Source organism: Dasypus novemcinctus, chromosome 24 (assembly GCF_030445035.2).
Source record: "Dasypus novemcinctus isolate mDasNov1 chromosome 24, mDasNov1.1.hap2, whole genome shotgun sequence".
NCBI lineage: Eukaryota > Metazoa > Chordata > Mammalia > Cingulata > Dasypodidae > Dasypus > Dasypus novemcinctus.
The window spans coordinates 48,141,146-48,168,224 of record NC_080696.1 but is presented as its reverse complement, the minus strand read 5'-3'; the positions used below and the strand labels follow the sequence as shown (position 1 = coordinate 48,168,224).

Here is a 27,079-nt window from a genome sequence, read left to right as displayed (position 1 = left end):
GGGGGAGGCGGCGCAGCCCGGCGAGGCGGCGGGGCCCCGCGGGCGTCCCGGGGCCGGCGTCCTCCGGCGGGACGAGGTCCCCCGGCAGGAACCCGCGAAAGGCGCGGCCCCGGCCGGCGGGGCGGGGGCTGCGGCGAGGAGGCGGGGCGGGAGCCGGGGGCGGGCGGAGGCGGGACTGGGGGGGGGGGGCGGGCGGGAGCCGGGGGCGGGGCCGGCCGCGGTAAAAGGAGCGTGGCGGGCGGCGGCCCCTGCGCACCCCCGGGCCAGCCGACCGGCCACCGACTCGCCGGACACCCACTGACCTTTGGCGGAGGGACGAGCCCGGCGCGCACGCTTGGCACCATGACCCAGACGCCCGCCTTCGACAAGCCCAAAGTGAGCGCGGGCGGGGGCTCGGGATCCGGCTCCGGCGCCCTGTCCGGCCCGGGGGCTTCGGGGCGCCCGGCCCCGGGCGTCCATTCCCCGGGAGTTCCTGCAGGTGCTTTCTTCCCTGGCACAGCCCCTCGCGCTCCTTCAGACTGTTTCATGAGGGGCAGTGAGGCCGGGAGGGTCCGGAACTGGGAGGTGCCCAGGAATTGCCTCCCGTTCTAGTTCTGCCCCCTGAGTTGGCCCCTCTGGGCCTCAGTTTCACTGTTTGTCAAATGGGCACCCTAGCATGGCCCGCCTGAGCAGCGTTTGAGCTTGGCCAGGGGGGCTTGAGCTCTCTGAGGCTAAGTTGCGAGGCACCTGGCTAGGGTTGGGGCCCGAGTATGTGAGCGCTGGGTGAGGGGAAGCAGCCATATACTCCGATTTTAGGATGGTTTTGTGAGCTCCAAGGAGGCCAGGTTTGCAGAGAGCCATCCTGGGAAGGAGGAGAGGGAGGGGAACAGAGTGGTCCCCCCTTTCACACTGGGGGGCAGTGGGGCTGGTGGGCCCTGGGCCCTGGCAGGGTTCACTCGGTGCCACATCTTGGCCCCTGGCCCTCCTCCAGCCAGCTGTGGGGTCAGGGAAGCTCTGGGCCTCTTTGACTTGCCTTGGGGCTGCCAGGAATTCTCAGTCTAGAGATGGGAGGGGTCCAGGGGTCTGCCCAGCAGAATCAGCCCATAAGTTGAGAGGCTGGGGCTGGGAGCTGGGAATGAGCTGCAAACAGCCTCAACTTACCCCTATGAGAAAGAGGTGTGAGTGATGAGGGCACACATCACAGAAGTGGTGACAATCAAGTGTGCGTATAAGGGTGTGTGTATGAAAAAGTGCTCTGAAGCGGGTAAGGCCTGTATCCCACTGCTGACACCCCCACTTCCAGGCGCTGCAGATTGCTCTGGGCAAGTTCTCCTGCCCTCCCGCCTCCTGCCTCTTTCACACCTTGCTTTGGTGCCTGGTCCTCACCTTTAGCTCTTCTTTCCATTGAAGGTTCTTCCACCCTCCCCGCGATGCTTCTGGATTCCCTCTGCTCTTTGGCTGGGCAACTACTTCATCCCACTCCCCTGATATGAATCCTAAGGCAGTTGGGCAAAGCCCCTTGATTGGGGTGAAGTGGGAGTCGTGATGATAAATGATTAGCAACATTGCCAATTTGATCCTCACACCCTTTCCTAACAACTCTCTGAAGGAGGGACCGTTATTCTGTTACCCATTCTTTGGCCTTGTTTAGTCCTCTCATCTGATTCAAGTGGGCAGGTCACTGTCCCCTCTTGAGGCCTCAGTTTCTACTCCGGTGAGGTGGTGCCCTGCTCCTGAGGGTGTCTGGAGACAAAAGGTGATGCTTACGAGTGGAAGGTTGCGTGTCTCCTGCTGTGTATGTGAGAGTGATCAGGGGTAGGTTATCTTGAGGAGGTGACTTGTCTGAACTGGCAGAGTAAGGGGGAAGGACTTGAGGTTCAGAGCTGCTGTGACCAAAGCCAACTCCCTGCCTTCCCAGGGAAGATAATTATAATTGTTCATTTTAATAGCTGAAGCTTACTCAGTGTTGATTACTCTGTGCCAGGCACCCTTCTAAACACATTACCTGCATTATTCATTTGATTCTGGCAACAACCCTGTGAAGTCGAGGGTGTTATCCCCATTTTATAGATGAAGAAATTGAGGCACAGAGACGTTAAATAAGACCAAGGTTACACAGCTAGGAAGTGGCCAAGCTGCGATGAGAGGGTAGAGACTGGCTTCAAAAGCCCATGCCCCAGGGGAGCGGGTATAGCTCAGTTGTTGGGCACCTGCTTCCCATATTCTAGATCACAGGTTCAATCCCCAGTACCTCCTAAAAAAAAAAATCCCATGCACCTAACCAGTTTTCCTGACCTATCCCTACAGCAGCCTTTGGGAGTCCCAGCCTCTGGGCCGGATTGCCTTTGCTGGGTTCTTGGGCTTCTCATACCTCCCCCAAATTGAGGCCACCAGGCCCGCTTCAGGAGGGCAGAGCAGGACAGCGCTTCTCAAACTTAAATGTGCACTGAAATCTTTTGACTTTTGCTTGTGTTCAGACTCTGATTCAGCAGGTCTGGGTGCGGCCGGAGGTGCTGCATTTCTAAGAAGCTTCCAGGTGAGGCTGATGCTGCTGGTTCACAGACAAGGCCCCAGACGGCTGCCTGCCTGGGTTGGTTGTGACATTCCAACAAATGCTTCCCCAGCCCTTGTTGGGCCCTGAAGGGGTAGGTGGGGGTGGGGAGCCTGTCTTCACAAGAGGCCGTGCTGTAAAATCCGGGGTACCCCGGAGGCCTGGGCCTGGAGGACGATGCTGGTTACATGCCTGTTGTTATGGTAATAGTAACAACAGTGGCTGCCATCTGAGTGTTCCTGGGTACCAGGTGCCTTCAGGGATTTTTTTTTCCCCTCAAAGAATCCTCTGCACAAGCTGACAAGGCAGATGTCTTCTTCCCCTGTAAAAGGGGAAGAAACAGAGACCTGGGGAGGTGACCTGCCCGAGGCCACACAAAATCTGAGCCCTTGAAGCTGTAGACTTGAGAAAGAACCAGCCCAGGCTGAAAAGGCACATTTTTCAAACCGTTCTGTGCTGCTGTGGTGGGAACTTGAGGCTAAACCACTAACTTTTTTTTTTCTCTCTCACTTTTGAGTGTTTACTCGGTACCAGGCGCTCTTCTAGCTGCTTTGCATTTAAAAACTCATTTAATGCTCATGACAGCCCTCTGAGGGAGGTCCTATTATTTTCTCCATCTACAGCTGAGAAACTGAGTCTCAGAGAAGGGAAGTAACTTGCCGTGTGACAGAAAGTGGCAGAGCTAGACTTGAGCACAATCTACCAAAACCCAAGCAGATGCTGGTAACTGCTTTGCTGAACTGTCATTCCCACTTCCCACATAATTGGTGGGGGGTGAATGTGGCTATGGGGGGTGGGGGGCGAGTTAGAATCCGGGTGACAGCAGGGACCTTGAGTTTCAGTCATGGCGTGAGGGTCAGACAGACTGGGGCTGTGTCTCGGCCTCGCCGCCCAGCAGCGAGGAGAACTCCCTGGACTCGGGCTTCCTCTGTGAAATGGGCTGATAAAGCCGGGGTCACAGGGCCCTGGGGAGGCTGGTGCCGGTGAAGGGCCTGGCTGCTGCGCCGCGGGCCCTCGGGGTTCGTTTCCTTGCTGCGGGCTGCAGTGCAGTCTGGGGAGCCTCTTCCCGCCACAGAGCCCAGCACTAGCACTTTTTGGGTTTTCGTTACCGTACCCACCTGTTAAAACCAGCATGCCCTGGGGACCCTGTTTTGACTCACCAGGCAGTTGGGAGGGGTGGGGAAGGAGGGAGCGATTGCAAATCAGTTACATCTGAGCCTTTCTTTTGACTGAGGAGGAAACGAGGACCCAAGGGGAAGTGTGGTGTGTCACTGGGGAAGCAGGAGGCGGGGCCTCAGCCTGCGGTGAGCCTGGCCCAGGTGGGTGGGGGCTGGTGAGCTGGGAGAGACTTGTCTCCGGCCTCGTTGTTCTGAGGGACTCCCTGTGGTCACCCTGGAGCAGGGAAGGGTAGGACTGTGGCCTGAGAAGAAGAGCAGGTCAGGGGGCCCAGAGTGGGTTTGACCTGATACTTACCCCGGGGTTGGGGGGCAGGCTCTCCCTCACACCTCAGGGGCCTTGGGGCTGCAGGGGTGGGGGTGGGGAGGAGTCCTGGTGACGGGGAGGCAGAACAGTCAAGGAGGTCAACTTTGGCACAAGCTGGAGCCGGACTGCCTGGGCCGGAGCCCTGATGCCCCGACTGATCAGCTGTGGGTCCTTGAGTGAGTTATTGCTCTGTGCCTCAGTTTCCCCATCTGTAAAGTGGGAATCCTACCCATCCCTCCCTCACATAAAGCACCAGGTGGAGGCCTGACTCAGAGTGGGCACACCAACGAGAGCTGCTCTTGGTGGATACCACGATGGACATCAATCACTCTGTTCAGACTTAGCAGTATTGACGTGGCACTCTGTCGCGGATCATGGCAGTTAAGACCTTGGCTCTAGCGTTGAACAGTTTCCTGACTGTGACGCTCAGTCTGTGACCTAAGACAAGTCCCTTAATCTCTCTGAGCTTCAATTTTATCACCTATAAAATGGGGGTGATACCTACTGAGTGCCTATTGCCCCATGGGATTTCCAGCAAGCCACACACCTTGCCTTCCTACAAAGCCTCTGGGGAAGCTCACAGCAGCAGAGAACTTGGCCAGATCCAAGTCAGGAGGTGCAGGTGCCTGGACCAGGCTGAGCATAGAGGGCTTCCTGGAGGAGGTGTGTCTGGGACAGTCAGCCTCAGGTCAAGGTGCTCTGGCTCTTGACCTACCCCCCAAGGTCAGTTGAGAAGCTGTGGGCGGCACAAGGGCACCGACCCCTGGTCCTGTCCAGCACATGGTCTGCCAAGAACTGGGACTAGGAAGGGAGGGGACATGTGGCTGGCCATGCATACCAGTGGCCCATCCAGGTCCCGGCCACAGTGCCCAGGTTTTGGGGGCCAGTCATACAGCCTGGCTGCTCTGCTGGATTCTCTGCCAGGCTCTTGGCGGGTGGGTTGGCCCCTTCCTCTAAGCAGGAAAGGGCCTGGCATTGCTGGGGAAGCACAGGGCGGGTAGAAGACAATCACTTGGCCATCCAGTACATACTAAGCAGGTTTTTCCATGTCGGGCGCCGTCCTAGGCCCTGGAGGTCCGGCAGTGGTGACGCCATCAAGGTCCCTGTGCTCATGGGAACAGCTAGCAGGGAAGACAGCTATGTGAAGTGGACAAAAATGTTGGTAGAATGAAAGCAAAACAGTCCTGGAGAGGAGTCTGATTCAGGGGGTATCTTGGAGGTGGAGCCCTATTTGTGCTCCAGCTGGGAGAGCATGAGTCAGATCAGGGGCTGTCCAGCCCAGGAGTCCAAGCGCTGGGCCCTTGTCCTGGCTCTGTCACCCTCACGCCTCGTGGCCTCGGGTGAGCGAACATGCCTCTGTGGGCTTACCTTTCTGGCTGGCATCTCTCGAAACCAGTGGCTGATTGAGCACATTTCCCCAGTGCCTGGCATGCAGTGGGAGCTTAGGAAATGTTTGTTGCTAACTGAGGCTGCTTCCTGCTTAGATCTGGGAGGATTTCCTGCAGCCCTATGCATGCTTGGCCTTGAGTCAAACTACACAGAGAGCAAGTGCAAGGGGAGGGAGGCTGGATGCAGGCTGGAGCCAGGGCCAGGGAGGTGGTGTAGCCTGGGGGCAGCATTTGGGCTTAGCAGCGGAGAGGCTTGCATTCCAGTTCAGTTCTGCCATCATCAACCTGTGCAACCTTGGGCAGGTCACCAAAGGTCTCTGAGCTTAGCTTGGCAAGTCCATTTCCCCAATGGCAACAGGGAGCCAATGTATATGCAGGCTAGGTTAAGATTAAATGAGATAAAGGGCCTGATAATAGTAGTTCCTCAATTAGTGGTAGCTGCTGCTATTCCTGTTGTTGTTACTAATCTATTTCGTCTGAGGCTAGGCCTACTGAGGCGGTATGGTATAGTGAGTAGGAGCTCAAGAGTTAGACTGGGTTCAAATCCTGACTCTACCACTGACTGACTCTGTGCTCTTAGATACTTCTTTGAGCCTCGGTTTCCCCATTTGTAAAATGGGAGACAAGTCCCTACCCAACTGTTTGTAAGGATAGAATCAGATTATGAATGTCAACTGAGTAGTACATAGTAAACAAGTTGGAGGCTACTCCTGTTCCTTTTCCTTGAATGGGGGCAGTGGAGCAGGGACCCCAAGCCAGGCTCCAAGGTTGCACCCCATTGTCATCTGGGGTAAATGGAAAGACTTCTCCAAGGATAGCTGCAGTTGTCCAGAAAGTTCAATGGGAGGCCTGACCTTGGACTGCCTGTGAAGGTGGCAGCTTCCCAGGAAGCCACAAGGAGGGATGAGACGTGGGTGGCATGGTGGACTCGCCCCAGAGATGTGTACCTTGTTTATCTAGACATAATGCTACTGCACACTTAATCGACTACACTGTAGTGTACACGTTACTTTCATATGTGCTGAGAAACCAAAGGATTCATGTGACTCAGTTTATTGCGATATTTGCTTCATGGGGTCGTCTGGGACCGACCAGTAATATCTCCGAGGTCTGCCTGTGCTTGTGTTGCTTTAGGCTATTAGGATGGGGGATGTTTGTTACTGTAGCACAGTTTGTTTCCCTTGCCCCAGAGGTGCTCTAGCCTTCTGCCTCCTGCCGGTTCACCTACTGTGTCTAGTACAGCACCAGTTCCTATACGTTGCTCAACTCGCCTCTGGACTGCTACGTTAGCTCGCTGTCCTCTGTTCTGGCTTCACTGCAACCTGCTCTTCTGCAGCAGCCGGAAAGAACTTTGTGAAAGGTGACTCCCTTGTTGAACATCCTCCAGTGGGCAGCCCTCTGCTGTGGCCAGGGAGATCTCCCCACTCCCTCCACCTCTGGCCTCCCTCTGGCCTCCCCTCCTTCCACCTCATTCTCTGCACCCCAGGAAATTCCTTGATTGCTTCCTGATTCAGGCACTTAGCACAGCAGTTCCCTCTGTCTGAAATCATTCTCTCTCTCTTTACTTCTGACTTCCCTGGCTGGCTCTCCTGTTTGTCTCCTCTTCAAAGTGGCCTTCCCTAGGACATACTTTCTAAACTAGTTATCCTCATGTGTGTTGTGTGTTTCCCAATGGCACTTGGTTCATTTTCTCATCATAGTCTGTGATGATGATTTCAAAATGTGTTTGCTAGTTGTCTGGTAGGATAGGCTACATTGTGCCACGGTAACAAACATCCCCCAATCCTAACAGCCTAAAGCAACACAAGTACAGGCAGACCTTGGAGTTGTTGCGGGTTCAGTCCCAGATCACCCCAATGAAGAGAATATCACAATAAAGTGAGTCATGTGAATTCTTTGGTTTCTCAGTATATATGAAAGTATTGTCTACCCTATTGTGTAGTTATTTAAGTGAGCAACAGCATTATGTCTAAAAAAAAATGTACATACCTTAATTAAAATGTGACAGAGACAAAATGTGAACACATGCTGTTGGAAAAATGGCACCCACAGACTTGTTTGATGTACAACTGCCACAAACCCTTAATCTGCAAAAAACGTTATCTGCAAAGTGCAATAAAGGGAAGCACAATAAAACGAGGTTTGCCTGCGCACTTGATTCTTGCTCACACAGTATGCCCATCGTGAGCCAGGATTTCTGCTCATCTGTCATTCAGGGACCACGGCGTGCGGCACAATTACCATCCTGAACTGCTAGTTGCTGTGCCAGAAGGAAGAGAGCTCTAGAGAGACTGTGTTGGCAATTAAATGCTTTAGCCAGAAGTAGCCACGCCGGCCACCTACCCACAAGGGGACATACAGCACCAGTGACCGCCATGCCTGTTTCCTGGCTGATTTTCTTACTTTCTGATTCTCTAAGGCCAGGCCTGACTTTTCCATTCTAATCCCCTCCTACCTTCTCAGCAACCTCAGCAACATTCCTCTCTCAACTTAGTACATCAACATTTATTTAAACAGGCCTCACCTTAAAAGGAAAATTCTCTTGACCCACCTCCACCTCCAGCCTCGATCCAGATCCTTTCCTCCGGTATAGGAGCAACATTCTGGAAAGAGAAGTTGAAACTGTCTCCATTTCATTGCTTCCCGCTTATTCTGCCTCCTATTCCAAAAAGGGAATCCAGGTTCCTCTAAGGCAGTGATAGCCCAGGCTACACATTATTTTTTAAAAAGTGGATTGCTTTTTAAAAAGTACCCGTGCCTGGTCCCAGCCCCGCAGATGGTGATTTACTGATCTTAGGTGGGGCCCGGGCGTCAGTAGTTTTCAGATGCTTCCCAGGGCTCCTCGCAGGCAGCAGGGCTGAGGGCCACTCTCCAGCACCCCGGGGACCTTGGCCTTCTTAGGCCAAGAGGCATTTTCTGGACAGTTCTGAATATATCTGAACAGGGGTCCAGAGAAGGGAGGGATTGTGGGGCTGGAAAGGCTGCGGGGCCCTCGGGGACCTCAGGAAGGAGCCGGGCTTCGTCCTGGGAGCACAGAGGAGCCGTTAGAGGGTTCCAAGCTGATGAGAGAATGACGACCCTTAGCAAGACCAGTAAGAGGCCCCTGCAGTCAGATTTATGGGAGATGACGGCGGCTTGGACAGGGTGGTGAGGCGGAGGGAAAGAGGCTTCCAGGTAGGCCTGTCTGGTGGTGATTGCTACCCTCAGCGGTGGGGCGGACCAGGGGGGGACCCAGCCCCGGGGGTGGGGGAGGGGCGGGTGGGAGCGTGAATAATTTGCTCTTTGTCACGTGGAACTGGAGATGCCTTTGAGAAATGTAAATGGAAGCAGCCATCTGCAGCTCCCCAGAGGTCCCGGCTGGAGATGTAATCTGAGTACAATGAGAACCCACCAGCTCTGAGGCCCAAGAGGGCGGGGGCAGGGGCTTTGAGGGAGCACTGGCACTCAGGCTGCACCTGCGGGGGAGCCAGAAGGGTGGCCAGAGGTGGGGGGGAGAGCCGGGAGTGTGGGGGGTACAGAAGGCAAGGGGGGACTGGGTCATGCAGTGGGCCAGACGGTGGTCCCCAAAAGATAGGTCCCCGCCCCCACCCCAGGATGTGTGACTATTCCCTTCTGTGGCAGAGAGTGAATGTTAGGTTTTAAGAAGTGATTAACCCCTTGAGAGGGGGCGCTTATCCTGGGTTATCTGGGAAGGCCCTGGAAGGTGTGGCACTGTCTCCTTCTGAGGGAGGCAGAAGAGCTTTGAGAGAGACACAGAGGGGAGGCCATGGGGCCAGGGGGTGGGGACGGGCACCATGCGACCTCCAGCCCAGGATCACTGGTGCCTCCAGAAGCTGGAGCAGGGAAGGAGCAGGTCCTCTTCTAGAGCCTTTGGACCTTGATTTTGGCCTGGCCTCCAGATCTGAGAATAAGTTTCCGTGGCTTTAAGCCACCCCGTTGGTGGTACTCAGGCCGCTTCCTAGGACCGTGTCTGTCCTTTCTGAGCAGTTGTCTTGGTCTGTGATTGTGCATCTGTTGGTGTGACATTTGCTTCACGCCTCCCTTGCTGGACTGCAGGCATCAGAGGAGCAGGACCGTCCCTCTTGCTGGCCTGTGTGTCCCAGCGCCCGGCAGGGGCTCGGTCCTTTGTGGTTGTTGGTAAGGACTCCTACTTGACACTTGTTCAGCCCTAGCTACTTGCCAAGTGCTGGTCTGAGCTCGCTCTGCGGGGACTCCAGCCACTACTGAATTCGGAGCCCTGGGCTGGGTGCCAGCAGGATGATCTCAGCAGAGGTACTGCTAGCAGGAGGGGTGGGCGTCTCTGCTCCCGCCGGCCAGGGGCTGGGTTTCCATAGGAGACGGCTCCCGTGGGTGCTCCCAAAATGTCCCAGGGCCAGCAGCTCCCTGGCAGCTCTTCTTCCCAGCCAGGGCAGCCCACTTTCTTGTCCAGATCCCCGAGTTCTAGGGAAGTTCCTGAGAAGGCCCTATTGGCAGAGATGTCAGCTGAGAATTTTCTGGATCTCCTCCTGGCCTGGGACTCATTCCCTCCATGACCTGGACCAGGCTGATGGCAGAGTCCCTTCCCCCGCTGTTTCTCAGCACCTGCTGTGCTTCTCACAAGAAACCAGGTGAGCACCTGGCTGAGAGATGGGGGCTCTTCCCTGGGGCCACCTGTGTCCACCTACACTGTCACTTTTTAATCCCTACAGCTGCTCTTGAACAGGAAGGTGGTCATATCCCCCCCCTTTTTTTTTCAGTGGAAACTAAGGCTTAGAGAAATGAAGTATCTCATCTAAGATAACCGAGGGGACAGAGCTGGCAGCCAAGCCCAGACGTGCTGCCTCTAAAGCCCCTTGTCCTTAACTCTTAGTTTCATGTGCAAAGTGCCAAACGTGGTACTGAGCACAGAGGAGAGGACCCAAGCAGCCTGTGCTCTTTCCAGGGTGCTAGAAAGATCTTACATTGCCTAATATCGATTCCTGTTAAGCTGTGCTTGAGTAACACCTGCATTTGAACACCCTGGTTTTTGAATTACGGATAGCCACTAACCTAGAGAGTCTGTGGTCAATCCTTTTTGTTGCAAATTGGGTCCTGTTTAATGAGTTGTCTGGGGAGCGGGATCTGAGTGGTAGCAGATGTGGCAGTGCCTGTGGACTGTGGCTGGCCTCGCCAGGTGGAGCACAGGCTTTGAATCAGACCTGGGGTAGAATTCTGGTCCTGGCGCTGTCAGCGTGGTTCTGAACGGAGTCACCGGGTTGGGTTCCTGCTTCTACTACACACTTGCTGTATGACCCTGGACAAGTTACTTATAGTAATTGAACCTGCCCCCAAGGTGAGGATTCAACAAGATTTATTGACCTGTATGTGGTAAGTGTCTAGTAAGTGGTGGCTAACGCTTACCAGGGTTAATGTTAACACGAACCATCCGGAAGGTCCTTCAAGCTTTCACATTCATCCTCCACCTCCGGCCCCCTGTCCCCTTGCAGGTGGAACTGCACGTCCACCTAGATGGAGCCATCAAACCTGAGACCATCTTATACTATGGCAGGTAAGTTCTCCCCAGGCTTGGGGTGGGCTCCACAACTTGCCCCAGAAGCTTCTGGAGAATTTCAGCACGACCACTTCTTGCTGTATCCTTGTGGGACTCAAGCCAGCTGGAGGCGAGAAGGTGGTTGTGTGGGTTTGTGGAGGCCTCAGCTCTGCCCTGGAGCCCACAGCCCTCTTCCTTGGCCTTCACTTCCCCTGCGCCTGTCACCCTGCCGCCAGGGGAGCCGAGAGATGGTGGCAGGTGTGCACACACCTGAGCCCTTGCCTTGTTCTGCCCCACCCCCGCCAAGGATCAGGGGGTACTGTTCTCCCCACATCACTAGGAGGCAGTGGGCGCAGAGAAGTGAGGATGACTGCCCACGGCCACACGATAAGTAAATAGCAGAATCAAGGGCTGAGCCGGGGGCTGGGTGCCCCCCAAGCTTTCACTGCACCATTATGACAATAACCGCTGGGTGACGTGGAGAAGTGGCTCCCCCGTCTGGGGCGCACATCTCTGCTTTTTCCACAGGAAACTCATGTCCTGCCCCAGAGCCCCTTGCCTGCTGGTTAGCCCCTCCCTCCCCCACCCATAAGGGATCAGGGCTGCTCCTCTCTTGGGTCCAGCACTTAAAAGCAGGGACTTCGGGGTCCAGTGGACCTGGATTCAACTCCAGACCACACCATTTCCTTACTGTGACCTTGGCTTCTATCACCGGCAGAGCGGCGGGGACCCCAGCTGCCACCTGCCCCTCACCCCCCCAGCAGACCATCAGAGTTCTTTGTGTGGTTGTGCCTGCAGCACTACGTTTATTTGGAGCTGGAAGGAGTCAGCCTCTGCCCCGTCATCGTGAGCAGTTCAGCTCTGGACTCAAATCTGAACACTCTGTTCTGTAAATCCCCTTACTTCTCCAGACACCTGTTCCTTGGAAGAAAGTTACCGTTCTTGGGCAGTTTTGCCTCCAACTCTCAGGGGCACCTCTTCCAACTTCCTGAGAGCTCTGACTTTTCTCCACTTTGCCATACTTGCAGCGGCCTTTATCTACCCTTTGAAGCAGCTATTGATTTAATTCTGATTTGATTGTGTAAGTATATTAGCTCTGACCGTATGCCAAGCACTGCTTTAAGTGCCTCACCCGGGCTCACTTACTGAATTCTCAGGACAACCTGGCGGCAGGTGCTATTATTGTCCCGGTTTTATAGACAAGGAAATGGAGTGGCAGGTAGGCACAATAACCAGCCACGGACGCTTAGGGCTCAGGCGGTCTGGTCCCTTGAGTCCACGCCCCTAACTGTCACCCTGCCCATTAGAGGTTTAGGTGAAGTCATGCATGGGACCCACTAAGGGTCCCATAAATGTGGCTTAATGGGGCTATTACTATTAAGTGATAGCTCTGCTTATCGCTGCCTGTCCTTTGCCCATATCAAGCCACCAACCTCAGGGCCCCTAATGAGGTTGTTCGGGAGGTTATCAGCTCCCAAGATGGGGTCTAATTCTGGGTGCTCCCTCAGGGGTCAGAGAGCGCTCAGGCCGGGAGCAAGGAGGGAGGGCGTCCAGGGCAGGGTGGAGGGACAAGGGAAAGGAGCTGCCAGCCCCGGGCGGCAGGTCACCTTGGCGTCTTGGGAGCAGTCTGGGAGCCTTGGCAGGGCCCTGCAGAGGGGGTGAGGCGGGTGCCAGCTGGAGCTTGATCTCGAGGTCGGCAAGCAGGGGCCCAGGAAGTGTCAGACTGAGGTTCGGGGGCCTGGGCACACGAGTTGGAGGACTCCCGGGTAGGGTGGGACCCTGCCAGGCCTGGGGCGGAGGGTGGAAGGAAGTGCCAGGGCCCTGGGTCAACTTCCTGCCGCCACTTGGGGCCCCAGCTGGGAGCGTCACGGCGCAGTCTGTGCGAGGTGCTGGAGAGGGAATGTTCTTCCGGATTATTTGTCGCCTGTCTGAACAGGCTGGTGGGCACCAGTGCAGCCCGTTGGTGGTGCCCACTGGGCACTCATAGGACTGGGCCACCGGATAAGAAAGGGGTTCAGGTGTTTACATGGAGGAAATACTTCAGTATTTAATAATTCAGAACTCATCACAGGACTTCAACACTCTTTGATCAAACTCCTTTCTATTTCTTTGGCAATTCCCTCCCCTTTATTTTCTGTTCTTATATCTTGGATAACTGAATGCTTGAACGTCCTGTGTAATCTTCTGATTTTCTTAACCTTTTGCTCTGATTTTCATCTCCTTGTCTTTTTGTTCTACTTTTTGGAAGATTTTCTCACCTTTATCACCCATTGCTTTTATTGCATCCTGCTTGTAGCTGCTATATTTTCTTTTAAGTTCCTGAGAGCGCTTTCTGATTCTCTGAATGTTTCTGTTTAAGGAAATATGGCATCCTGTTCTTGTTTCTAGGATGGAAGGCCTTCTCACCTCTCTGAGGCTAGGAACGTTCGTTTTGGGGTTTTGTTCTTGCTAAACCTTCTCTTGCTCTCAGCTTTATTTCTGTTCCAGCAGAGCTCCTTTCATCTGCTCTCTCGTTCTGGTCCCTGTCCCTCATGTTAGGGGCATTTCTTGAATGTCTGGGTTTCCTTGGCTTGCTGCCCCTTTTATCGTAAAAGAGGCTCAAGGTGATGCTGCAAGTCGAGTCGGGCAGTGCGGCCCGAGAAGAGGAGGCAGGAGCGGGGCCAACTGGGAGGAAGCCGCTGGAGCTTGCCTCCTGCTTGCCATGGCTGCGAGCCACGGCTGCGGGCCACGGTTGTGGGCCACGGCGAGCTGCTCGTGGAGAAAAGGAAGCCCCAAGTCAGACGGCTGTTTCCAGCACACTGTACCGAGTGGATGCCAGGCCCAGCCCTGTGCAGGGGGCTGTGGGGGGTGGGGGGAGGGCCCGGCCCGGCCCTCCGGGTGAGCCTCCACCAGCCCTTTCCGGCACACTGGGCCACGGAAGGCTCTCAGATGTGCTGGCCAGACTGAGCGCAGAGGAGGGGGAGTTCCGGTGCCTGCACCTGTCCTGGGAATTGCGACGCTGCACATAGTCCCCCGGCTGACCCCTGACCTGGCCTAGGACCAGCTGGCTGTCCCCACTCCTGGGGCTGAGGACGCCGCGGGCTTGCCCTGGACGTGCCCTGCTCTCCTGGCCTCAGCCCGCCAGGGGTGTTGTGTGTGATGCGTGTGTGATACAAACAGCCTGGGACCCCTATATGTCCCCCTTGAGATTTGCTGACTCGTGGTGACCTCGGGGATGAGCGATGCGGGGAGGAGGTCTGTCCTGCCTCTCTGTGCCCTGGGCCTCAGGCTTCCCATCTGTCCGGTGGGAGGAGTCGCACAGGGCGCTCTCCGTGCTTCCCGTCGTGGTCCTCCGCAGAGGTGGCGGCTCCCAAGCCTGTTCCATCCTGCCCCATCAGGCCCAGTGTGGCCCCTGCCCTGGGCAGTCCCCCACTGTGATCGTTTGTGTTCCCAGGAAGAGAGGCATTCCCCTGCCAGCCGACACAGTGGAGGGACTGCAGGACGTCATTGGCATGGACAAGCCGCTCAGCCTCCCAGGATTCCTGGCCAAGTTCGAATACTACATGCCAGCCATCGCGTGAGTGGCCCTAGTGCTGAGGCCCCGGGGGCGGCGTCAGTGCCAGGGCCTCAGCCTGTCGCGGCAGGAGGCGGCGCTCTCGAGCCCTGGCTTGCTTCCAACTATCACAGAGCCTTGAGCCCATCTCTGCAGTCCTTCGGGCCTCAGTTTTTCCTTCTCAGAAGTCAGTGTGATGGGTTGAGGTGGCAACGGGGGGGGGGTCAGGAGCACAGGCCCCAATGCAGACCCCTTCATGGACTGCCTGGGTCCGTGGGCAACTTATCTCCTTTCTCTGTGCCTCAGTTCCCTCATTGGTACAATGGGGATCGTGATTCTGTCTCCCTTGGAGGGCTGGAGTTTGGAATGGACCCCCACACCATCTCTTTTGAGGATAATTGCTACCTTTACTGACAGCCAGGCCCTCAAAAGAGAATTTTCCTTTTATATTCTTTTATCCCTTCCATTTTAAAAATAGACGAATATCTCCGACATGGAGACCATCTGCACAGCTTACAGTTATACTTACCTTCTTTGAGTCCACAGTTTGGCAAGGTAGACACAATCCTCGTTTGCAGATGAGGAAAATGGAAGCTCAGGGAAGGAAAGTAGCTTGCCCAGGACCACCCAGCTGGCAAGGGGTGAAGACAGGATTCTTGCCTAGGTGCCACCTCTAGCTTCATGGCATGAGGCAGAGTTCCCCAAGGCCGGTGAGAATGGGCCCTGGCGGTCAGTACTTCAGATGGGGAGAGGCAAAGGGCAGCCAGGGAAAGCTGCCTGGAGGAGGAAGGGTGGGTTGGGCCTCGAGGGATGGAGAGGGCATGAGATTTTCCAGAGGGCAAGGTTGGGAGGGTGGGCCAAGCAGAGATTGTTGGAGGACCAGTGAAGAGGGGACGTGAGGCAGGTGGGGGCCACTGGCTGGGTAAGCGGCAGGTCAGGTTTGAGGAGCTCTGTGGAAGGAAAATGTGAGCCAAGGCTGCTGGCTTCTCACTGGAAGCTTTTGGGCTCAGCCCGGAGGTACCAGCTGCCCCCATCCTTGTCCCCAGTAAACAAGCACACAGGCACGCCTGCTGCCCCACGCAGGAGCCTGTCACCCGTAGGCAGAGCTCCCCTCCCGAGGTCCCACGCTTGCCCCTCCCCGAGGCTGTGTGTCTCCCCGGCAAGGCCCAGCTCCCCAAGGCCAAGTCGGGGCGCGGGGGAGGGGGTGGTGGTGGCGGGGGGGAGTGTCTGTTGGAGATGGGCTCTTCCGGAGCTCCCCCGCCTTCGGGGCCCTGGCTCACGGAGCCTCCAAACCCCCCTGCCTCTGGCCCCCCCTCCACAGATCTCGGAGCAAGTGTCCTTTGGCCTGGGAAACCGAGGGCCTGAGAGGACATGGCATCCGAGGCAGTGCAGGACCCCAACCCGGCCCTCCTGGCTCCCGGTTCAGGGCTTCTGTCCAGGCTTTCCCTGTTTGGCGGGGAGAGGAATCTCGATTCTGGAATAGGGGACGGAGAGAGTCCCCAGCTGGAGGCTCTTTCCTCTGGTTTTCTTTTACGCAGTGTCTGGGAGTGGGGCTTCCTAGGGACTAAGGCTCTAAGGCAGGGTGGGAGGATACCAACAAGCAACAGCAACCACCTTCTCAAGACCTGAGCCCGTTCCCTGCTCCCACGCCCTCCGTGGTCGCCGCGTGTCCCTGACAGGGCCCCGGCCTCCCCTCTTGCCCCCCGTCTCCTGGCCTGCCCCTGTGCTTGCTCCTCTCCAGCCACGTGGGCCTCCAGGTGGTACCTCAGACCCAAACACGCCCCACGCCCTACCGCGGGGCCTCTGCACTTGCTGTTCCCACTGCTACGCTGTTCCCATCGGCGCCCCGTGCCTCCCCTGCTTTATTTTTATCTCTAGAGCCTTTCAGCCATCCGGCCTACTGCGTATTTTAGGTTTTGCCTGTTGGTTTGATTGCCTGCCTCTTGCCGGAATGGAATGTCCGCTCTGTGAGGGCAGAGGCCTCTGGCCCCCTTGTTTGCTGTCTCCCTAGTGCCTGCGACAGCCCTGGCTGCGGTGTAGGCTGCTCGGTGCAGATCTGTGGAGAGAACGGGGCTCCTGGTGGGGGGTGGGGGAGGCGGGCAGCCAGGCGTCTGGCACCTCCCTGGGGGGCCGGCTCACCTGCGGCGGGGCTGGGGCCCACGCTCCCCCACCCAGGGCTCTGCCCACGGCCTGGACTGGGGTGGGTAGGTGGTGCCTCAAAGGCTGAGTACCTCCACCGGCCCCTCCTCCGGGGACCGCCTGGGCAGGGCCCTCGCTGCTCACTCTGGGCTCTTGGCGCACTTCCCGCGTGGCCGTTCCTACCCTTGCCGCTGGAATTCCAGCGAGGCGCGGTCCATGAGGGTTCATAGAACGCTCAGAGTGCCTTGCTTCTCGAGCCTGCTCCCAGGAACGGACAGCTACAATGCTTGGTGCGCTGGTCTGCTCTGCTCCAATTCCAAGTGCTCTGTGTGGATTGACTCACTTGGTCTTCACAGTAACCCTTTTATGTAGGTATCAGAGAGGGTGACCAATTTGCCTAGGGCCACACAGCAGGTAAGTGAGGGAACCAGAATTGAAGTCCACGACTAAATCCCGGGGTTCCCGCTCACTCCCAGAGCTGCCTCCAGTTTGTCCGTCCAGTCCTTTCCTCCTCTCTTCCCTGCCAGCTTCCATTTACCACTCAATATTTGAGTGGCCGTCATGTCCTAGGCACTGTCTTCAGCTGAGGGACAGGGCTGTGACAAGCTAGATGGAGGGCAGAGCCTACATTCTAGTAGGGGAGACGGAAAATCAGTGAATAAGAAACCATATTAAAGTTGAGTGGTGACAAGGGCCACAAGGAAAAAGAAAGCCCAGGGGAAGGGGGAGAGAATGGTGGAGGGGCCTTTGAAGATAAGGTGGGCGGGAGGCCTCTCTGAGGAGGTGCCACCTGAGCTGAGGTCTAAGTGGAGGGAGCAAGTGAGCAGAGGAAGACGGGGTAGAGCAGGCGGAGGGAAGTGCCCTGGGGGGAGCAGGCTTGATGGGCTCCTCAGCCGGAAAGAAGGCTCTGGTGGCTTCGTGGAAGGGTCAGGGAGGGGGAGATGTCGGGGAAGCTGGCGGGCCTTGTGGCCGGGGGGTGGGAAGCCATCAGGGTTTGGAGCAGAGGAGCACGATATGCTTTGATTTCTATTTTTGAATGATCAAAATAGCTAATGTGCAAAATAGCTGTAACAGCGTTACAGGGGCAAGCGGGGAGCCGGGGGGCCAGTTAGAGGTGATGCGGAGACTGTGGGAATGCCATTTGGGGGTAGTGTTGAGAAGACTGTGGGGTGTCTGGGGTCTGACCCAGCAGATGCCCAGAGCTTGGGGCTGGGGGCCGAGGGATGGGGCCAGCGGTGGTGGGATCTGCCAGGGGTTGGGCAGCAGCCGTGTGGCTCCTGGGGCTCCCGAGGGACTTGGGGAAGGTTGTCCCCAACCCCTCTCTCCTCTTTCCAGGGGCTCCCGGGAGGCCATCAAAAGGATTGCCTATGAGTTTGTAGAGATGAAGGCCAAGGAGAAGGTGGTCTACGTGGAGGTACGCTACAGCCCACACCTGCTGGCCAACTCCAAGGTTATGCCGATCCCCTGGAACCAGGCCGAGTGAGTGCCCGCCCTGGGAGGGGATGTGCTGAGGGCATGGAGGGGCCACCCCTGAGACCTGAGGGCAGGCTGGTGGAGGCCCTGCCCCACACAAGACTGAGGGCTTGTCCCCAGAACTGGGGCCTGGCCTCGGAAGGACGCGGTTTATGCTCATCCCTCAGACTGGAATATGCTTCTCCCTTGGGTGTGAAGCTCTCGGCCCATCCCATTTCCTGTGGGACCCTAGCTCTGGGCACGGGACTGCAGTCAAGGCCTGGGAATCTGCTCATCTAGTGACTTCCAGGGGTCCTGGAACTGAAATGGGTCTGACCCATTCCAGCCCTTGCCAGGACCCCTGGGTCTGCAGGTCTTATCACTCAAGCCCCTCACCCTCCTTTTGAGCTGTGATTCCAATAGATGTGGACGAGTGGGGGATTGTTGGGGCCCTGGAGGGGGGGTCAGAAGGCCTGAGCTTGGGGGTGGCTCTCCACCTAGGGGAGCTGTGTCTGTCATTACTCCCCCACCCCTACCCCGCCAGGGCTTCCTGGCTCTAGAAGGATCTAGACAGCTGGAAGCCGAAAGGCTGTGTTCTAGAGCCTGGGGCCATCTGTCATCCTTTCTTAGGGGTAAGTGGGTTGTGTCCAAAGGTCCCTCTTCTTCCTCTGTCCAGCGCAGGCCTGTCCTTTAGGCCTGCCCTTTGCCTCAGGCCTATCCCTGTCCCTCTTCCCCGACAGAGGAGACCTCACCCCAGATGAGGTGGTGGCCCTAGTGAGCCAGGGCTTGCAGGAGGGGGAGCGAGACTTTGGGATCAAGGTTCGGTCCATCCTGTGCTGCATGCGCCACGAGCCCGGTGAGTGGGACCCCGGGGCTGCTCACCTGACACTGGCACCAACCTTGAGCCTGGCAGGGGCTGCACCTGGTCTCCCCTGAGTTGCATACCCCACGGTGTCCCCTTAAGCTCATCAGCAGGACCCTGCTTGGACTCTGGTTCCAGAAGCCACCAAAGCCCTATAGGTACAGGCTGAGAACTTCCTGCAGAGACTTTTCTTCCAGGGAAGCCAGGCCTTGAGAGCCTCCTGTAGGAGGCTCAAAACCAAAGTGCATGAGCAATTAAAGAAAAGAATCTAAGGTTGGGATGGGCCTCAGCCCATCTGGGCCACAGGACCTGTGGAAGGGTCTCGTTTCCGGGGCTTCTGAGGGCGTCTCTCTGGTGACTGATGCTGATCAGATCTCTAGGGCTTGAGCTTGCGACGTGCAGCAGCCTCCTGGTGTGACCTGGGGCAAGTCACATCACCTCCCTGGACCTCGGTTACTGCTGGTCCCACAGATGCTCGGACTTCCTTATTCCTCAACTCTAGGCCTAATGCCAAAACCACGGCGAAGGCCTAACGCCAACCTAAAGGCCCTACTCTGTGCACAGGGCTCTGCATGTGTTTTGTCTCATCCTCGCAGCAGCTGCGAAGTAGGACTAGCACTGTTTATTCCCATTTGACAGGAGGAAACTGGGGCAGAGAGAGGTAAAGCCTCCTGCCCCCACTCAGGGAGGCACAGCGTCCAGGTTTGCACCCAGAGCTCCTGTTTCTACAGCCTGTGTTCGTTCTTTCTTTTAAAAGCATTTTAAGATAACTTTACTGGTTAAGAGTACTTGATACGTTAGCAATTATTAACACTAGCGTGAGGTCTGTTTTAGATTTCAGTGTTAAGCCATGTCATCTGCTAAGTGGGCGTCACTTGCCATTTGCCGAGCCCAGGCCCTGCCCTGGGTGCTTCACATACATGGCCTTGGCAAAGCCTTGTCAGGACCCTGTGCAGGAGCTGGGGGTGTCTCCTCTGAGAGGGGAGGAGACCGAGGTATTGGGTGGAGGAATTTGCCGAAGGCCATGTGGGCAGGACGTGGCAGTTAAGGTCTGAAACCAGGCCCGTGGCCTCCCACTGGGCCCCTGCCTTGCACCGTGGGTGGGGGTTGGGAGGGAAGGTCAGGGGGCAGTGCCACCAGCCGAGGGCCAGGAGGCAGCCCTCTGAGCAGCGCTGCTGACAAGGCATATCCCCCGCAGACTGGTCCCCCGAGGTGGTGGAGCTGTGTAAGAAGTACCGGCAGCAGACGGTGGTGGCCATCGACCTGGCTGGCGATGAGACCATCCAAGGAAGCAGCATCTTGGAGGGACACGTGAAGGCCTATGAGGTGGGCGCTGGGGGAAGGAGGGGAGGAGAGGCCGGCACACGGTGAGCGTGGAGGAGCTTTGCTTCTACCCACAGAGGGAGAAGTCACAGGGACCAGGGAGTGTGGGGCCACCTGGGTTCCCAGGAGGGACTGGGCAGGTCTGGGGGTTGTGAAATTGAGAGCTCGGTGTAAAGAAAAGACCCCACTGGACGCTGAGAGTCCTGTGTTCGAGCCCATTTCTGTTGGGATTTGCTGTGTGACCTTGTGTAAGACTGCCACCTTCTAAGGGCCTCTGTTTGTTCATTTGTGGAGCAGTGAGTTAGAGTAGTTGTCTTAAAGGTCCCTCCCAGCTGGACAAAGCACTTCCTGTGGAAGGGTGTAGCCTGGTGGTAAGAGTGGGGGCTCTGTGAACCAAGAGCATGAGCAACCAAATAAAAAGCACACTGGACTTCATCAAAATTAAAAACTTGTGCATCAAAGGATACTAATAAGAGAGTAAAAAGACAACCTGTGGAATGGGAGAAAATACTTGCAAATCATATATCTGAAGAGAGTTTAATACCCAGAATATATAAAGAACTCTTACAATTCAATCATTAAATAACAACCCAGTTTAAACATGGGCCAAAGGGGGAGCAGGTGAGGCTCAGCGGTTAAGTGCCCGCTCCCAGGTGCAAGGTCCTGGATTCAATCCGCAGATTCTTAAAAAAAAAAAAAAGATGGGTGGAAAGAGTCACTAAGACTCAAACCCTAATACTTAAAAGGTCATTATAGTCAGTTGAATGGTGATTCCCCTCCAAAAAAAAAGAAAAAATTGATCAAGGATTTGAATAATTCAACATTTTTCTAAAGAAGAAGATATACAAATGATCAACAAGCACATGAAACACAAAAGGATGCCTCAACATTAGTCATTAGGGAAATGCTATCAAAACCACAATGAGACACCACTTCACACTCACCAGGAGGGCTAGAATAAGAAAGTCAGATAACAACAGGCATTGGTGAGGACGTGGAGAAAGGGACACCCTCATGCACCGCTGCTGGGAATGTAAAATGGTGTAAAGTGGAACAGCCTGGTGGTTCCTCAAAAAGGTAAACATAGAAATATCAAATGACCTAATAAATCCACTCTTAAGTATATACCGCAAAGAATTGAAAACAGGGAATTCAAAGTGCCTGCTTTATATTATATAGTACACGTTCACAGCAGTATGACTTACAATAGCCAAAAGGTAGAAACAATGCAAATGTCATCAATAGATGAATGGATAAACAAAATATGGGATAGCCATACAATGAAATATTATCTAGCCATAAAAAATGGAGTGCTTATACACACTGCAAGATGGATTAACCTCAAAAAACATGCTAAATGAAAGAGGTCACATACTATATATGACCTCATTTATATGCAAACCCCGAATGGGTAAATTCATATAAACAGAAATCAGATCAATGATTGCCTGGACTGGGGGTAAAGTGAATGGGGATTAACTGCTTGACAGGCACCAAGTTTTATTTTGGGTTGGTGAAAAAGTTTTGGAACTAGGTAGATGTAGTAGTTACACAACAGTGTGACTATACTAAATGAGACAGAATTGTAACTTTAAAATGGTTATGTGACTTCCACCTCAATTAAGAAAGGGGGGGATCTTTTAAAATCCTACCGTCCAGGTTTAGCGTCTGGCTCCACGCTTTGTAGCCATTTGACCTCGGTCACGGTATTTAACCTTGCCAAGCCTCAGTTCTCCCCCTATAGTGTAGGTGTTACAATAGTTGTGGGTATTAGATAATGTGTGAAACACTTTGTACCACCCATGATGTACAATCCAGTTTAAAAATGGACCAATTAATTAATAGTAACTGTCTAATAAATGTTAGCTAACGTTTGAAAAATAATTTTAAAACAAAAGGAAGGCCCTACTTTCCCACTTTGGTGAAACCAGGCGAGCTTGACCATGGGGATGGCTCAAGCCTCCAAAACTCGGGTCCAAAGTCTAGTGAGGGCAGGGCCTGCTGGGGCCCCGCTCTGGGCTGCCCACCACCCGGCTCTTACCCCTTCAGGAGGCTGTGAAGAGCGGCGTTCACCGGACCGTCCACGCCGGGGAGGCAGGCTCAGCTCAGGTGGTGAAAGAGGTGAGGAGGCCAGGCTGGGCCGTGGAGCCCTTCTCCCCCGCAACCTCCCCACCCCCCACTTGTCCTCCACTCTCTTTCTTCACAGGCTGTGGACAACCTCAAGACCGAGAGGCTGGGACATGGCTACCTCACCCTGCAGGATGAGGCCCTTTACACGAGGCTGCGGCAAGAAAACATGCACTTTGAGGTGAGGGCCCCGGGAGCGGGGAATGATCGGGCTTGCTGCCCCAACCCTCCTGGACGGAGAGGTAGGACAGGCAGAAGGGCTGAGGTCCCTGGGGCTGGGCGGCAGCGCTGCCAGGTGGGGGAGGAAGAGGAGGAGTGACAAGCTCCTGGGGCTCAGCAACAAGGAGGCCAGGGCTGACGGAGGCAGAACGGAGTGGGAGGTGGTGGCCCGGGTGGCTGTGGCCTGGGGCCTCCATGCCGGTCATACCACCTGCTCTTCCAGGTCTGCCCCTGGTCCAGCTACCTTACTGGCTCCTGGAAACCAGACACGGAGCACCCGGTTGTGCGGTGAGGCCTGGTCCCCTGGGGCTCCTTCAAATTAGTGCAGGAAAGGGAGGGGGGAAATGCAGGTGCTGGGTGCAGGCCCACGAGGGTCTCTTAGGTACCAAATCTCTGACTCCTTGGGAAGCGGACATTATTGTGCTCATCTCCCAGATGAGAGAACTCTGAAGCTCAGAGACGTGCCACACTCGAGCAAGGTAACCCAGCCATAGAAAGGCAGCGGTGAGGGCCCAGTGGCAGGACGCCTCCTGCCCCAAAGGACATGTCCGCACCGGGATTCCTCCAAGCCTGCCTCATGGGCATGGGGGAGTTCTCCTGCCCACGTGCTCTCTGCCCCAGGCTCTCAGGGCCACTCTGGCACCTCCCCCTGCCCCGCAGTCTAGAAGATCTCCCCTGAAATTTTCCCTCCGGCTGTCCTGGGGCTACAGCGGAGAGCCCAGAAGGGCAAAGCTGCCTTCTGCTGACACAGGATCAGGGCAGTGAGAACTGGGGTGACCACTGCCAGGCCAATGCTGGTCTATCTGCCAAGCTTATGAGAAGGGAAGGAGCTTGGGCTCTGAAGTCCTGATTTTAATCAGGGGCATCTAATCTTAGAGGCGCACCCGGAGGCCTGCCTTAGGAACGTGGCATATGAGGTGCCCATGGGGTGTGCAAGTGGAGGTTCCTGGAGGCACGTGGGGATGCAGCCTGTGGGCTGGCAGAAAGATTGAGTCATCCACAGAGATATGGTGGCTGAAGAAGTGATGGGCCTGGGAGATGTGCAGAACAAGAGGGCCTAGGACAGAACCCAGAGATCAGTGACATTTAAGGGACAGGCAGGAAGAAAGACAAAACATTTGGTGTTTCAAGTAACGAGGGAAGGGGCCTCAAGAACAGTTAACTATGCAGTCGAGTAAGGTACGAACTAGAAGAGGGCCACTGGATTTAACAAGATGGTGTGCAGGGCTCTTACTAAGGGCAGTTTCCATGGTATGTTGGAAGAGCCCAGTGGGATTGAGGAATGCCTGGGTTACGATGCATACAACCCTTCCCACCTGCAGGATGGGACGGGGAGGGCTACAGAGGGTGGTAGCTGGGCCTCCATTATATCTGGCTCCCATGTCAGCCCTTCTTCTGCCTTTGCCCAACACTGGAGGGCACACTGAACTAACTGGAGCCCTGCTTCTGAACTGGAAGACTCAGGTTGAGTCTTGGGCTGCTATTTATAGGGTTTTGGACAAGATCGCTGAGTTCTCTGATCTGTTTTCTTCTCTGCGTGAGGCTAAGATCTTCCAAGACTAAGGCTGCTGTGAGGCTCAAATGAGGAGAAAGTCAGTGTGCATTGACTTTTTACATCAGAGTAAAAGGAGACTCTTCTCCTGTTCCCCCTGCTGTCACCCAGGTTCAAAAATGACCAGGCTAACTACTCGCTCAACACAGATGACCCACTCATCTTCAAGTCCACCCTCAACACTGATTACCTGATGACCAAACAGCAAATGGGTTTCACTGAGGAGGAGTTTAAGAGAGTGGTGAGTGGGTGTGAGCCATGTTGGCTTCAAATCCCAGCCCTGGGAGTGGGTGCGGCCTGGGGGTCCTATGCAGGAGCTGGAACCTCTGGAGGAGCCAGTCTTAGAGTTTGATGCCTTCCACAGAGAAGACATCTTCATGCTGATGTCCTGATCTAAGACCAAGTTTTTTATCCGTTGCTTGGGTTGAAAGCTGTTGATGCTCTTCCCAGAAAGATGTGCCCGTATATAAAATTTTGCATGTACTTTTCAGGCTGATCTTGGGGGTCATAATACTCCAAGCCTGTCCCTGCAGGAGTATCTCTGCCCGCACACATCCCACCCTGTCTCTAAGATTTCTCTGACTTTTTTCTCACATCTCTCTATCACATGGTACCACGTGGTCTCTGCTCTGGCACTTGCTGCTGGGTGACCTTGGACAAGTCCCTCCTCCTCTGGGCATAACCCCCCATGCTCAGTGAAGAGAATGAACTATATAAATTGCCAAGGGCTTCTTTCCATGCTCTTTCCATGTGGTTTGCTGTATTGGTTCTTCCAGAACATCAATGCGGCCAAATCCAGTTTCCTCCCAGAAGCTGAGAAGAATGAGCTTCTTGATCTGCTCTATAAAGCCTATGGAATGACACCTTCAGCCTCTGCAGGTATGCTCTTGTCTGGGCTCCTGGGCCCAGATTACCAGATGGCCCTGCCCTGCTGACTCCGGTCAGGTCTTTTGTGGGCAGATGCTCTTCCTCTCTGGGGCAGCACCAAGGATGGTTCCAGGACCCTGGCTGGTGTCAGCGCCTCCCTGAATTGGCTTATATTCTGTATAATGCTGTCTTGAGAGGCTGGTCTAAAGGGGATACTTTCTGAAACCCAGTCCCAAAGGTCATGGCAGCCTGAGATGGCTCCATGGCTGCCTACAGCCAAGGGCAGGGACTGGGCCCAGGTCCTGGCTTTGTTCTGCTCCTTCCTTCTCGCACAGCACTGGCAAAGCATTCCCTTGTCCCAAGGCTTGGTCTTCCCATGTCTGGAGGGAGGTTGGTTCCTTTCTGGCTCTGATAGTCTGTGATTTTGAGAAAATCCTGGGTACTACAAGGCACTAATCTTTCTGCTTCTCTTACCTGGTAAGCAGGGCAGCACCCCTGAAGATGCCATGGCCACCTCCTGGACCCCTCGCCCGCCTGCCCTGTGGATGGCATCTTCACAACTTCGCAGGGCCAAGCAACACCTTACCTTTATTCCTTCTAAGGAGACTATGATTTGAATAATCAGCTGATGCCCTTGAAGCCTGTGTGCCTCTTTCTGGACACACGTATACTTCAGTGTGGCCACATCTCTCCTCTGATCATTTGCCCTGGCCAGGGACTAGGGTCCTTGTCAGGCTCTGTTGAATCTGAACCCTCCCCGTGGTGATTAGAGCTGAAAACCTGGTGCTCAATAAAGAAGTCAATGGCTGATGTGCTGCGTGGGGGTGTGTGCTTTTGTCTTGGGTGGGCTGGTTTGGGTGGGGTGAGAGTAGGAGCCCCTGGGGCTCAGAGCCTCAGGCAGGCTGCTCAGTGCAGGGCTCCACTGGCCCCATGGTGGCTGTGAAATGGAAGCGGGAGCTTCCAACGCTGGGGCTAAGAGGGACCTGGAGCCTGCCTTCCCTCCAGAGAAATAAAGGGTTGTTTGCCTTAATGCTCCCTGAACTCTCAGCCTCTTCCAACTCCAGGTTTTAAAGGGAAAATTCTTCCTTCAAGAACAGGTTCTTGAAGCCATAGGCTGGAACAAGAGAGCGAGCCAGAGGAGCACGGGTCAGCTGCTGGGCCCGGGTGCCGCTGGCCTGTGCCCACACTGGCATCTTGGCAGGCATCTCGGTCTGTGGCAGATCCCAGCTAGCTGTGGACTCTGCAGAACAAGGCCCAGCCTCTGCACATGCTGTTTAAAGGAGAAATAATCTTAAACCAATCACACAAATCACCAGCATTTATTTCCTGGATTCTAGGTGTCATTTATCTCAGTAAAAAGGGCAAGGAATGGGATAGTTTTGAACACAGAATCCCTCCCTAAAAATGGATGGGTGAAGCCCCCTGAGGGAACCTCAGAGCTGCATAGATGGTCAAAGAGTTTAGCTTAAAATGGCTTACCCCCAAAAATGTGAATTGTCAGCATCTTCCTTCTCTGCTGAAAAATGGTTTAAAGTATTTAAAAAGTTTAAAAGTGATTTTTATTTTTTTAAAAAAAGGGATTAAGAAGGTCTTGACTCGGAAGGTTGGGGATGGAGAGAAGGGGTGTTAGAATGTGGCAGAGACCCGCAGGAGGCTGTGGGCGAAGCATCCCTGGGTGGGCCCTCACACTGGTGGGCAGGGCCCAGTCCTGAGGCCCAGTGTGAGCTGAATAAATAACATCCTGTGCTTACAGTGTCTAGAAAGTATACCTGGGCACGGTGAGAAGGTGGGGAGAACATGGAGCCCGTGGGTGTGGGCAGAGGGCTTTCCTGGGAGAGGGGCCAGGGTGGCTTCTGGGGGGCCACTCAGGCTTGGGGACGAATGGGCCTGGGACACAGGGCTCAGAGAAGAGGCTGCTGGGCCACTGCCAAGCTCCCTTCTATGAGAGGACAGCAGGTCTTTCTCTTCCAGCCTCCCTGGGCAAGGTCAGGTTCAAGGTGAGGTGGTCCCGTCGCTGCTCTCGGGCTGGCTGCTGGTCTCCTTGTCTGGGGTGCTCGCCTCTGCCTGCCCTTCTGGAGAGGAGAGGAGAGAGAGGAG

At 55.2% G+C, this 27,079-nt stretch overlaps 2 protein-coding genes across 12 annotated transcripts in view; one reads left to right on the top strand and one right to left on the bottom strand.

The window, feature by feature from the left end:
• Nucleotides 1-214: 214 nt before the first annotated feature.
• ADA (adenosine deaminase) lies at nt 215-25,792 on the top strand. 2 transcript variants are annotated; one of them, XM_058287132.2, is made up of 12 exons: nt 215-375; nt 10,866-10,927; nt 14,343-14,465; nt 17,916-18,059; nt 18,773-18,888; nt 20,093-20,220; nt 22,267-22,338; nt 22,424-22,525; nt 22,787-22,851; nt 24,227-24,356; nt 24,892-24,994; nt 25,465-25,792. In XM_058287132.2, the coding sequence occupies exons 1-12, from the start codon at nt 343-345 to the stop codon at nt 25,479-25,481; spliced, it is 1,095 nt and encodes a 364-aa protein (XP_058143115.1). In that variant the 5' UTR covers nt 215-342; the 3' UTR covers nt 25,482-25,792. The 2 variants fall into 2 exon arrangements, with proteins under 2 accessions (XP_058143115.1, XP_058143116.1); XM_058287133.2 differs by having other exon boundaries at nt 216-375; nt 25,468-25,792.
• The window catches only part of PKIG (cAMP-dependent protein kinase inhibitor gamma), a 120,346-nt gene continuing 114,007 nt past the window's right edge, over nt 20,741-27,079 (bottom strand). For all 10 annotated transcript variants that reach the window (XM_071211732.1, XM_071211728.1, XM_071211730.1 and 7 more), the window contains one exon: nt 20,741-27,054. In XM_071211732.1, coding sequence (XP_071067833.1) covers nt 26,975-27,054 — 80 coding nt within the window. In that variant the 3' untranslated portion in view covers nt 20,741-26,974. The remainder of the gene's footprint in view (nt 27,055-27,079) is intronic.